Source organism: Myotis yumanensis, unplaced genomic scaffold, assembly GCF_028538775.1.
Source record: "Myotis yumanensis isolate MYYU_CA2020_CCGP unplaced genomic scaffold, mMyoYum1.0.hap1 SCAF_2, whole genome shotgun sequence".
NCBI classification, from domain to species: Eukaryota; Metazoa; Chordata; class Mammalia; order Chiroptera; family Vespertilionidae; genus Myotis; species Myotis yumanensis.
In genome coordinates this window covers 6033416-6046432 of record NW_027223753.1, presented here as the reverse complement: position 1 = coordinate 6046432, position 13017 = coordinate 6033416, and the positions used below count along the sequence as shown (strand labels likewise).

Sequence of the window (13017 nt, the reverse complement as noted above, 5' to 3'; positions counted from 1 at the left end):
GTGCCCCCCCGCCTCCATCATGGAGAGGATCTCTGCGAGCAAGGGCCTCATCTCGCCCATGATGGCCAGGCTGGCCGCGGCCGCCCTCAAGCCCTCTGCCACCTTTGATCCAGGTGAGCAGGCTGGGCCCTGCCCAGGAAGCAAGCACCTTGCAGGCCCCAGGAGCTCCCTGGCCTCGGGTGGCAGAGCAGAATGGGGGGGTGTCTGGCAGAGGCATCTTCCTGCTCCCTACACCCAAGTCCCCTGCCCCTCGAGCCCCCCTCTTTGCCTCGTCTCCGCCTCCATCCTGTTTCTTTCCTACTTGGGGCCCCTCATTCTGACCGGCCCACCCGAGGCAGCTCTTGCTTCTGACTCCTCATCTGTGAAGTGGGGGTGCCTGGCTGCCCCCCGCCCTGGTCTTCTCCCACCAGCTGCTGCCGGGAGCAGGCCCCGAGTCCCAGTTCCCTCCAGGTGGCGTGGCGGGGACAGGAGTCCAGCCCCGTGGCGGTGGCTGCACTTCAGGAACACGTGGGGAGACTCATGCCCAGACGGCCCCCGAGGCTGCGGAGGCCCTTCCCAGCTCTGCTCAGTCCGGCCGGCCCAGTAGAACTTTCTCCACCAGGGAACGCCCTGACCCGCGCTGTCCGCACGCAGCCCCGGCACAGGCTGCTCCATCATGAGGGCTGGAGTGGCCGGTGCAGCCCAGGGACTGGGGGCGTGGCATTCCTTTCATTTCAGCCTCACCATTGGCTCCCTCGTGGGGTCCGGGGAGCCGGTCACATCTGTCCCCCCGCTGGCCCACCGGGAGGGGGGCCTCCTTTTGCTCACGTTTCCTGCTCTTTTACAATTGTTTCTGCTTCTCTCCTCCGGAATTTTTTGGTTTTTCTGTGTCCCTCACGCCTCTCCCTTTCCCACTTCCGGGCGATTAGCATTAGTCAAATCCCTGAGAAGAGTTGGCTCAGGTGTGGGCCGTGGCTCAGTTCATTCACTCATTCATTCATTCATTCATTCATTCGACAACCCATGGTGCTTGCTGAGGCCTGGGCACCGAGCGGTGCCAGGCACGTGACAGGGAAGAAGAGAGGCAGAAGCCCCGCTTGTGGAGCTGACGGAAGCGTGGGCTGGTCTGTGCCCGGGCACAGAGCTAGGAGGAGGCGAAGCTGAGCCTCAGACCCCAGCCGTCCGGCTCCTGAGCCCGCGCACCCACTTCCCCGAGAGACTGTCTTGCGATCGGCCATGACTGAGGGTCCCTGTGGCCCATAACCCCCCCCCCCAAGCCCCCTGAGGGCCGCCAGTGCTTGACACGGGGGGGGCCTCTTTCCCTGGGGACCTTGGGCAAGTGACTGGAGAGCTGCCGGAATGTGGACACCCTGAGTTCTGAAAACTATAACGTCCCCAATGGGACGCTCCTGTCAGCCGGCAGCTTGGAGTGACTCACCTGACATTCCCGGGGGGGTGCGGGGGGGGACTGCCTGGGCCACGCCCCTCTGGCCCGGAGCCTGCGAGCTGAGCCGGGGTGGGCCCCCCCTCCTGCAAGGCCACACTGGGCTCAGCGGCCAGACTGTCAAGTGCTTCCGTTTCAATAGAAAAATCTCCTTTCCCCAAAAGAAAGGTCAGGCCAAGAGGAGAGGGCTCGCTTTCCTTACTTTTTAATAAAATGCCACTTGCTGTCTGAAGCAGCTCTCTGTCAGCTGCAGCGCCCGGGGGCAGATTAATATTTCAGTCACTGGGGGATGATGGAGGAAGGCTTGGCGGACACGCGCCTGTCAGCGACTTCTTGTGCCCCTTCTCGGCCTGGCCTCCCGAACCCTCTGGCCCCCCGGCCACGTCCACACCCCACGGCTCCCACCGACCGGGGCCGCCCAGCCTCATCTCCGTCCTGGACAGCTTGACGGGCGAGGTCACACAGTTTGAACCGCCCTGATTGGCTGTCAGCTCCCATCGCCCTGACCCGGCAGATGCCCCTCCTAGGCATGCTCAGTGCAAGGCAGGGCCGTCGCCCCGGCAACAGTGGGAAGGGGACCCGCGGAGGGGGCGCCGCTCCCAGTCTAGATCTGCCACTTCCCCTCAGCGTTAACAGAGTCTTTAATAAAAGCCTAAGCGGCAGCCCCACAAATTGGCTGTGACAGTCGGTGGAGAAAATGAAGGGCCCCCACGCCGGTCCCGGCCCCCTCCCCAGCCTCCCGCCCTGCTCATCCAGGAGGCCCTGAGCCTGGACAACTTTGACATAATTTTGCAATAATTATCACTTGAAGAATTGCCACACAGGGGGACGCGTCACCGGCGATCACGTCAGTGGGGAGAACCGCTGACCGGCAGCCAGGGCTCCCAGGGGCCCCAGCCCACCCGGCATGCTGCCCTCCCTCCGGGGGGTTCCGGTTGGCGCCCATTGGCAGCCCTCAGCCCCTCTAACACCGTCTTCCCTCCCCTCCCCTGTAGGAAATGGGCAGCAGGCCACCCCCGCCAGGTTCCCCCCGGCCCCAGTGAAGCAGGAGCCTGGTGAGAACGCTGGTGCCCCAGGTTCCCACGAGGCCTCCCAGGACCGCAGTGCAGACCTGACTGTGAAGGAGCCCAGGTGAGGCGAGGCCGGGGCCTCCCTGCTCTGCTCCCCTGCAGGAGGCTCGGGGGACAGCGCCCTCCGAGTCAGACCCCACCGGGCACCGGGGCCGAGCCCTCCTGGCAGGGGGTCCGCTCCCTCCTGGAAGGTGCAGCCGCTGGCGGGAGCCCCAGGGCCGGGCTGGGAGGGAGAGGCTCCGGGCTCAGTCCCACGTCCGTCTGAGCTAAAGCCCCTTGGTTTGTGTGTTCCAGTAATGAATCAAATGGCCACGCAGTCCCGGCAAATTCATCTCTTTTATCCTCGCTTATGAATAAGGTAAGAACCATCCATCACACGCCTCCCGTGCCCCCACCCGGAGAAATTAAAGCTGCGTTGGGGGTGGGGGGGATGTGTTTGTTTTTTAATGTTTTGCCTCTAATAAGATGAGTTTGTACCATTTAAATTTTGAGGCCATTTTTCATCGGATATAATTTCAGAGCCACTGCTTACAAATTAATTTAATGAACTGGCTGAAGAAATATATCCCAGCCTCCGACACCCCGTTCCCCCCTTCAGATGGAGGGCTCCTAAAGCTTCTCCGGAGCCCTCCAACTTCCCCCGCTGTTAGTTATTCATTTCATTTATTTATTTTATATATTTTGTTTTGTTTGTTTAAGAAAGGGTGGGGGAGGGGGGCCCAAGTGGGAGCAAAGCACCAACCCCCACTTTTCGGGCTGAGTGATGGTCTCGGACGCCTTCTGCAGAGGTCGCTCGGAATATTTATTTTAAATAATGCAGGGTCTTTGTAAATTATACATCATCTCAAATACATTCTCCCCCTTCACGTGATAAATTTGACTACAGCGAGATTAATTTGGTTACTGTACACAAGTGACTGTTGAGGAGGGAGCCAGGCCTCGGCCAGACCTCACGGGTGGGAGCCCTGGCCGGGCCCTTGGCCGGGAAGGAGGCTCCCGCTTTCCTCTGCCTTCTGCCCTCTGCCCTCTGCCCCCTGCCCCCTGCCCAGCACCTGGTGCCTCTTCCTTCCCTCCCTCTCCTGGTGGCTCTGTGCTCTTCTCTTTCCTCCTTTGGTCACTGCCCCCTGCACCTCCTCATCCCTTCCTGGCCGGAGCCTCCGGCAAGCGGCAAGCCTTTGCGTGCGCACACGCGCACCCTCCCCCTCCTCGCCCAGCAGCATCCAGCTGTCTCCATCTGACCCCGGGAGCCCCCCTCCCTCCTCGCTGCTCCTCCTTTGTGTGCCTTCTCTTGTTCTCAAGAAATTCGTAGGGGTTCCCCACCCCTCCTCCTCTCGCACTTCTTTTGAAAACCTGGCAGGAAAATAGCGAGGGAGCCGCGGAGTCTGGGGAAAGCTGGGCTGGAACGTGTGCCCGCCCGGGGCCCAGCAGCATGGGGTGCGTGCGGGAGCCCTGGCCTCTCCTAGGGCCGGGCCGGGCAGCACTGCCGGCTCTAGTCGGTGTGAGAGGCCCAAGGGGTCCAGAGCTACTGCCACGCCCAGGGCAGCGGGTCTGTGTCCTGAGGCCCCCCAGCCCCAAGCATGGCCCCTGTCCTCCCCACAGATGTCTCAGGGCAACCCCAACCTCGGCAGCCTGTTGAACATCAAGACGGAAGCAGAGGGGAGTCCTAACGTGGAGGCCTTGCCCTTCCTGGGCAAGGCCGCGAAGGCGCTGGTTCAGGAGAAGCTACCAGAGCCCTGGAAGTTGTACCTGCGCAGGTGAGGGGCCAGCGGGGAGAGCCAGGGGGAGGGAGAGGCCAGGCCACCTGTCCTGGGGGCCGGCGCCCAGCCACACTGCACACCCGGCCTCACCGGAGCGCCAGGGTCTCCTCTAACCAGACGGCTCCCCTGGCCAGGTTCGGTACCAAGGACTTCTGCGACGCCCAGTGTGACTTCCTTCACAAGGCCCACTTCCACTGCGTGGTGGAGGAGTGCGGCGCGCTTTTCAGCACCCTGGACGGGGCCATCAAGCATGCCAAGTGAGTCGGGGTCCCCGGAAGGGGCCTGTTTAAACCCAGCCCCATGTATTTATCCATGCTCGGCTCGGGGCCCCGTGGGGCTGGAGGACCCATGTCCATTTCCCACCAGACCCCAGACACTGGGCTGGCTTCTTCTCGGATGCAGGCTTCTCCATGCTTCCCATGCTCAGCCCAGCCTGTCCTCCCAGCTCACCAGGCCCAGGGCAGCCCCAGCCCCACCCCAGGCGCTGCCTGCAGAGCCAGCTGCAGAGCCCCCTCTCTGACCGGGCAGGGACCCCCAGAGAAGGCCTTTCCAAGCCCAAACAGTGCATTTGTCGATTCTCTTTGACCTAAAAATAAAGAAGTTAATTTGTGAAACCCATTGAGCTGAAAAGCGGCAAGCCCGGTGCCTATTGTAATTGGACCCAGAGCTTACAGTCATTTCAAACAGCTCATCCTTGCTCCCTGCGCCCGGATCGTGCTCACTGCTGCGCAGCCCCAGCTGCTTGTCTGCAGAAGAGCCGACTAAATACCAAGACCCACCTTTGAATTTCAGAGCAGGTTCTGGAAGGATGGGCTTCATGAGGCCAGGGCTTGCTGGCCACCAGCCCCCTCCGTGTGGGGAGGAGTAGGGACAGAGGTCACGGCAGGAAGGTGTGCTAGGACTGAGCCAGAAGCCAGAGTTCAGGACTGGAGGGCACAGCTCCCACTCAGCCCCTCCCTGCTGGCAGCGACTGGCACTGGGGGCGACATGGGGACACTGGGCCCTGGGCTTCTGAGGAGACAGGCAGGCCAGTAGGGGAGAGCGGACCTGCCGGGGGGGGGGGGGCCCCCACTGCCCACCTGAGACCCCCATTCTGCCTCTTGCAGTTTCCACTTCCGGACGGAGGGAGGAGCCGCGAAAGGCAATGCGGAGGCCTCCTTCCCGGCCTCGGCTGCTGAGACCAAACCTTCCTTGGCCCCCTCGTCCCCGCCGGCGCCGCCCGTCACCACGGCCACGGTGTCCTCTCTGGAGGGACCCACTCCCAGCCTGGCCGCGGTGCCCTCCGCCCCCACCCTGCTCGCCTGGAAGCAGCTGGCTTCCACCATACCCCAGATGCCTCAGATTCCAACGTCAGTGCCTCACCTGCCCACTTCGCCCTTGGCAACGACTTCTCTAGAAAACGCCAAGCCCCAGGTCAAACCCGGATTCCTCCAGTTCCAGGAGAAGTGAGTCCCTCGATGACCCGGGAGTCCCGTGTCCCCCGCGTGTCTCGGGAGTAGGTGCTGGCAAGGACCGCCGAGGGCGCTGCCGCCCGGCCTGCAGCTAGCCCTGGCCGTCCCCGGCCTCTCTGGGACCCGGTCATCAGGCAATGTCCTTCTAGCCAAAGATGCTGCTGCTCTGACCCACGTCCTGTGCCCAGAGCAGGTGGCCAGGGTGGGGGAGATGGTGGTGGTGGTGGCCGCTGTTCCAGAGGCCGGTGGTGACCCTGCAAGGACCGACGCAGGGGGCCGGAGTGGTGGGCCTGCCCGCGGGGAAGGCTGCCCTCCCTCTGGGCCACCTGTGGGCTCCTCGGCGGCTCACGGCCTGGCTGAGCCTCAGCAGGGCAAGCGAAGCCCCGGGTCCTGGGGGGTGAGGGCCGGGCCCCGCTCCAGGCCCACGGCCACCTGCACAGGGTCTGAGCTCCAGGGGGGGAAGGGACCTCCTCACTGGACGGTGGTGGCTACTTGCGGCGAGAACGGTGACTCTGTATCATGATGTGTGCGGCTTCCTGTTCTCAATAAAAGTAATAAATTGGATGTGAACATACACCGCCTGAGTGGCAGCTGTCCTCCCTCTCTGAGCACCGGGGCTGGGCCCACAGCCTGGAGGGGACCTGCACTCCCCTCCGTTCATCCCCAGCTTCCCTTCCCCCACTCACCTCCCCACAGTGGCAGCCCCCCAGTTTTCCAGAGTTGGTCAGAGTTCCCACCGGGTCGATGTGGAGGCAGCCGAGTTGCAGCCAGGGCAGAAGGCCGGAGTGCAGCAGCCTCCACGCCTGTCTGCAGCCTGGGACGCCCCGCCAAGGGGCAGGGGCTGCCACTCACAGGGCAGGCCAGCTACGGGGGTTCCACCCGGCATTCCTCCCGCCCCTGCCAGCCCCGTCACTCGGCTGGCTTAGGTTCTGTGAGCAGATGGGTTCCCCAAGCCCCCAGCTGACCTGGGAGTCCTAGCAAGTATGAACCTCAGCAGGACCTGACCTCAGGTGCCCATTCCCACTGGCCAAGGCCCCATGGTAGCCACACTTCCTGGTAGTTCTACCCGCCCATCTGCACCCTGTCAGTCAGCCACATCCAGGGCCTTGCCTGTGCCATGACAGCCAGGCCTCACTGGCATCCTGCCAGGGCTGGCAGCACCATCCCTCATTTTCATATCCAAGAAGTCATTGCAGACATCCTTATCTGTAGTCCTGAGGTGTGGCCGTGGAAACTACAAGTCCCAGCATGCAATGCTCTGGGCAGCCTGCATACTGTGATCCCTTATGCACCTTCAGAGCTCCAAAAGGAAGGCAAGAATGCATGCTGGGATCTGTAATCTCCACAGACTGAATCATCCTGTTGAGCAGGAGGGCAGCCCAGGGGCCATTCCTCTTGATTGCACCACCAGGGACTGGGGAGCAGAACCCCAACATGGGCAAATGGCAGGACACCAGCGGGGCGGGCAGCGGGAATGCCAATGACCTTCTGGGCTGTGGTTTCGTTCCAGCGATCCTTGCCTGGCGACGGACTGCAAGTACGCCAACAAGTTCCACTTCCACTGTCTCTTTGGGAACTGCAAGTACGTCTGCAAGACCTCCGGCAAGGCCGAGTCCCACTGCCTGGACCACATCAACCCCAACAACAGCCTGGTGAACGTGCGAGACCAGTTCGCTTACTACTCCCTGCAGTGTCTCTGTCCCAACCAGGTCAGCAGTGGAGGGGGAGGCAGGGCGGGGCAGGGAGGTTGCAGGGAGGGTCCCGCCCCAGGACAACCCCTCCTGGCAGAGGCTCCTTCAGATTCTGGAAAGGACACTGTCTGCCCCGGGCCCCGGCGGCCCTGGGCAGGGGTTCGGATGGGTGCTAGTTGGTGAAGTCTGTCATTTCATCCTAAGCCTCAGTGGCGACTATATCCTGGGCAGCCACGGTGACGTTGGCATCGTTCTGCCTCCTGGAACTAGCGAGGCTCCCTTTCCCCAAAGGCCTAGATTTAAAATAGGCACCTTGGACACATAAAGAGATTGAGCTGTCCGTGCCCAGACAGGAAGGGCAGGTCAGATTCATGGTGAACCTCTGGAGGAATCCGGACCTAGATCTGGGTACGGAGAAGTGGGAGGATAAATTAATGATGTCTGCCTCGGTCTGGGCATACAGAGAAGAGTGCCAGGATAGATTAGTGATGTCTGCTCTGGGTGTGGGTCTAGGGAAGGATGCCGTCAATACCAGGTAGGATTTTTTAGTCCAGGGATGGCGAACCTATGACACGCGAACTCATTTTTTTGGTTGATTTTTCTTTGTTAAATGGCATTTAAATATATAAAATAAATATCAAAAATATAAGTCTTTGTTTTACTATGGTTGCAAATATCAAAAAATTTCTATATGTGACACGGCACCAGAGTTAAGTCAGGGTTTTTCAAAACGCTGACACGCCGAGCTCAGAAGGTTCGCCATCACTGTTTTAGTCAAATGGCAAAAGGGGGCGGACTACCTTTTATCGAGTGAAAGGTCCTTACCCGATTGTGTTTTCGGATTCTGAGCACGGAAGAACACGTAGGCAAGGGGCCTGCCGCCGCCCCCAGGCCGGGGCAGGTGGGACTCAGAGTTTGCCCACCTGGCCCGACCCTCCTGTCCCTCCCCGCAGCACTGCGAGTTCCGGATGCGCGGCCACTACCACTGCCTGCGGACCGGCTGCTACTTTGTGACCAACATCACCACCAAGCTGCCGTGGCACATAAAGAAGCACGAGAAAGCTGAGCGGCGGGCAGCCAACGGGTTCAAGTACTTCACCAAGCGCGAGGAGTGCGGCCGGCTAGGTACCGACGGCCAGGCCCGGGGCGGGGACGTGCAGCAGGCGGCGGGGCTGGGGCCCTGGCCCCCGGGTCCCTTCTCTTGGCACCTACCTCCTGCCCCCGCACATCAGGCTCCAGATTTTGTTAAAAATGTCACAGACCTCACAAGCCAGGCATCGTCAAACTGGGAAAACCGTCAGAACCCAGGAGCCCATGGGCAGGGGGTGCAGGTGACTTAGAGCACACGCCCACCTGGGGAAGCGCCTGGCCCTCATCAGGTGTCCAGGCCTGGACTTGGTTCTCTTTCCCTTTCATTTCTCTCTTTTTAAAAAAATATTTTTATTGATTCCAGAGAGGAAGGGAGAGGGAGAGAGAGAGAAACATCAATGATGAGAGAGAATCATTGATCGGCTGCTTCCTGCACGCCCCCCACTGGGGATCGAGCCCATAACCCGGGCATGTGCCCCGACCGGGAATCGAACCGTGACCTCCTGGTTCTTAAGTCGACGCTCAACCACTGAGCCACACCGGCCGGGCTCTCTGCCTTTCAAGAGGGCTTCCCAGTGAGTGTGGGGAGCTCCCGAGGTTCCTGTCCTGGCATCTTTGTCCACGGCTTCAGCTGGGAGGGTTTTGTCTAACATGTGCCGTGATTTGTTCAATGGTTCGTTCATTCATTCGGCAGAGGTTCACTGAGGAACAGCCATGTTCCAAGCTCTACGCTGTTGCAGGAGGCCCTGGGGCGAGGGGGGGCTGGGGGGGTGTGAAGGCAGCAGCAGCCAAAGTGCTTTTGTCATCTGCTGTGGCCGGCACTGTGCTCGGTGCCAGGAACCTTGTGGACAGCACGTGCACGGTGGGCTAAGGTGACCCAGAGGGAAGTGGCCATGGGGCTGGGAAGAGGAGGCCTCAAACGGCCCCAAGCTCTGCAGGAGGTGCCTCCGTGTTAACTCTGCTGCCGAGAATTGGACCCCCAGCAGGGAAGCTGCCCCCTGGCCCCGGAACCGGAACCAGAACCGGGCTTTCCAGAGTTTGCCCTGGGGGTGCCTTGGGGAGGGGCCTCCAGGACCAGCAGGCAGGAGGGCAGCGCCTCGTGCCCACAGGCTGCAGCGGTGGGGCAAGAATCTGCCCAAGGAGGGACTGGAGCCTGGAGGCAGGGGGTAGCCAGCAGGCTGGGCAGACACCTGCTCTGTGGGCGAGCCCTGTTGTGACTCAGGTGGTCATGGCAGCAGGGACCTGGAGGGAGCACAGGTGGGGCCACTGCCTGCTGCTGACTGGCCCTTCCATAGGGGAAGGGTGAGAACAAACCTTTCCTTCACGTATTAATTCAAAAAGAATTCATGGCCTGGGAGAGGGTTGGTAACCGTGGCAACAGATGTCAACACGGGGTGGCCTCGGCTGGTCCTGGGCTCAGTCTGCAGGTGTCGGGGGATTCTGTAGTTGCTGTTATTTACCCAACTTGGGGTGTTTTGGGTGGTAGCTGGGGCCAAACAAAGCTGGGGGATGATATAAGACACCTGGCCAGCTCAGGTGCCATGGCAACGGACAGGCCTTCACCTGCCCTTTGCTGATACTGTTTCAATCCCGCCTGTTCTGTTTGTTCTCAGCCCAAAGCAGAACAGAGGTAGGAGGGGGCAGGGCGGGGGCCAGCCAGCTGCAGCCATTAAACAAGGTCTGGGGGCCGGCAGCACGCGGGCTCCCCATCGGCGGCGTGGGCACAGGTGGCTCGCTGGGAGGTGGCTGATCTAGTGGACAGGTCATTAGGGCCCCTTGCCCTGGAGCCCACCGACCTCTCAGTGTTTGGGGTAGGGGACGGGGGTCACGTGCCTCTATGCTAGGCTGGAGGGGAGGCCCCGGCTTTGGACAGCCCAGTGGCCTAATTTCCTGGAGGTGGGGTGGGGTACAGGCCCTCCTGATAGGAATGCCACCCCGGGGACGGTGCCCTTTCCCCAGATGCTATCTGCCTTGTTGGCCACACTTCCCTGTGCCCAGAACAGTGCCTGACACGCAGTAGGTGCCCTGAGCGCTGGCCGGGGAGGCTCACGCCGAGGGGGCTGTGTCCACAGGCTGCAAGTACAACCAGGTGAACAGCCACTTCCACTGCATCCGCGAGGGCTGCCAGTTCTCCTTCCTCCTCAAGCACCAGATGACCTCCCACGCCCGCAAGCACATGCGGAGGATGCTGGGGAAGAACTTCGATCGCGTGCCCGCCTCCCAGGTGAGGGCCCAGCCCACAGGCCGCCCCTCGCCCACCCAGGGTCCCGCTCCTGCCTGAACGGACAGCCTGCCCACAGCCCAGCTTTCTCAGGGCCCCCCGCTTCCTTTCAGGGCCCCCCGAGCCTGATGGACACGGAGACAGATGAGTACATGGACTACACCGGCTGCAGCCCGGGCGCCGTGTCCTCCGAGTCGTCCACCATGGACCGGAGCTGCTCCAGCACCCCCGTGGGCAACGAGAGCACGGCCGCAGGTGAGCGGCCCCCGGGGGACAAGCAGACAGCGGGCGAGGGGCAGGCCCGGAGGGCAGAGGGGACCTGGGAGCTCCCGGCCTCGGCCAGACCCCTCCTCCCAAGGCCAGCACTGCTGAGCCCATGTTAGGACAGGAGGCTCATGGTCCAGTGGCCTCAAAGGAGGGCAGCCCAGTGTGCAGTGGTCTGGGACATGGGTCATTGAGGCCACCGGCGGCCATCCTGCCCACTCCCCAGCATCTGCCCTCGGTCTCAGCTCCCAGGAGCGGCCCAGGCTTGGAGCCACGGAATAAAGCAGCTCTGCCCCCTGCCAGTGAGCGGGCCTGAGTGCCCAGGGCGGAGGCAGGCGCCCGCCCCACCCAACCCTGGCACCTCTTCTGGCCCTTCTGCCATTGGCCCCAGCACGGACCTTGGGCCCCAGGCCCTCGCCAAGCCCGGGCACTGCCTCGCCCCCAGTCTGTCTCCGCCACCTCCTCCCTCTCTTCTCCGTGGCACCTCTCTGCTCCTCACCTGTCCACACGTTTTCATATCATACTTGCTTCTACCATTGGGTTTCTCATTTTGGTTCTTTTTTGTTTGTTTCTTCTTTGTTATTTTTGTGTGTGTTTTTTTGTTTTGTTTTGTTTTGTTTTCTGCTTTTCTCCACCCTCTCCAGGCTGCCCGGCTCCTCCTCCTCCTCCTCTTCCTCCTCCTGCTGCCTCCGCCGGTGACCAGGCTGCCCGCGTGGCTCCGCAGCCCCCACTGGCCCCGTCCTTCCCCCCGGCCGTGCTCCGGGCGCCCCTCCCCGCCCTCCCCTGCCTCTTCTCTCCACCCTGTCTCTCATACTCTCTGCTCAGTGCCACTCTCGGAGCCACCCGGGGCCTGGCCCACCCCATCAGCAGCCAGCCCAGCTTCCCGCCTGTCACTGCCACTCCACCTCCAGTAAAAAGTGATGTCCCCCTAGTTCAGGATGCTGCAGGTAACGCACACGTGCCCTCTCACTAGTGTCTGTCGCCCCGGCCAACCCTCGAGGCCGGGGCTCAGGACCGAGCCTCCCTCAGGACAGGGACACCCCCTGCCCCTCACAGCCCAGCGCCCTCGAGACCAGAGAGCCTAGTCTCTCACCCAAGGTCCGCTCCTCTCAGCTGCTGCTCAGACTGGGCAGGGCACAAGATCGCCACCAGGGTCCCCTGGGATTCACTCCATCTCTGCAACTGGCCAGACCCCCAGAGGCTGTGCCTGCCCCTCCCCCAGCTTCCTAGGCCAGAGCCTGCCCCTTCTGGGCCTGGGAGCTCACCTGGCGCCTGGCACAGGGAGGCAGAAGGTGTTCTTGGGAAGGTTGCCAGAGCCTGGGACCTGCTCGGGGTTCTGAGCGTCCCGACACCAGCCTGAACCCTCAACCGTGGAGCCAAGCAGGAAGAGGGGGCATTTGTGCCCCAGCCCCTCGCCGTGTGCAATGGCAGAGCTGCCTCCTGGCCCACCCAGTGTCTGCTGCTCCTCACAGATGGACCTGCCCTCCCCTGTCCCTTGATGGAGTTGTCACCGGCTCTGCCTCTGCCTCCATTCACTTTCGCCTCACATTCTTCCTGAGTGCCAGCCCCAGGTGTACGGCTGAGAGCAGGGCAGGGGGTTCCCCATGTGGAATGCAGCCCGTGAAAAGCTCCGTTGCCGGCATAACCAGATGGAGCCACGTGACCTCACCCCCAAAGTAGCCCCTCCTCACCCACCTGGCTCTCCAGGCCCCAGGCCCTCCCTTGTCCTTCCAGGGCCCCCACCTCACTGCAGTCCTTGGTGTCTCTTCACCTGCTAAGGGTGGTGACTGGGTGCCGAATGGACAGTACAGCAGGGTGCTGCCATGGAGGCTGGCATTCCAGGCAGGTTCAGGGGGGTCTGGCAGGCAAGCCATGTGGGAGGAGCCTGGAGGATGTCCACACCTCCCCGCCCCCGCCGTGGGTCTAGGCCTGGGGGCTTCTCTGTTGTTTCTGGGATGTGGGGCAGGGAGCACAGGTCTGCTGCCCCTTCCCCTGACTGTGCAGAAAAGGGGCTGGTCTCCCCTCCCGCTGCAGCTCTGAGGGTCACTGTG

General features: G+C 62.0%; 1 protein-coding gene across 1 annotated transcript in view; it reads left to right on the top strand.

Moving 5' to 3' along the window:
- Positions 1 to 13017, top strand: part of CASZ1 (castor zinc finger 1) — a 56561-nt gene that overhangs the window by 39189 nt on the left and 4355 nt on the right. The window contains 10 exon segments of the mRNA XM_070404065.1: positions 2 to 113; positions 2419 to 2554; positions 2788 to 2851; positions 4093 to 4247; positions 4385 to 4507; positions 5357 to 5695; positions 7212 to 7410; positions 8346 to 8517; positions 10554 to 10705; positions 10816 to 10957. Of these exon segments, the coding sequence (XP_070260166.1) occupies positions 2 to 113; positions 2419 to 2554; positions 2788 to 2851; positions 4093 to 4247; positions 4385 to 4507; positions 5357 to 5695; positions 7212 to 7410; positions 8346 to 8517; positions 10554 to 10705; positions 10816 to 10957 (1594 nt within the window).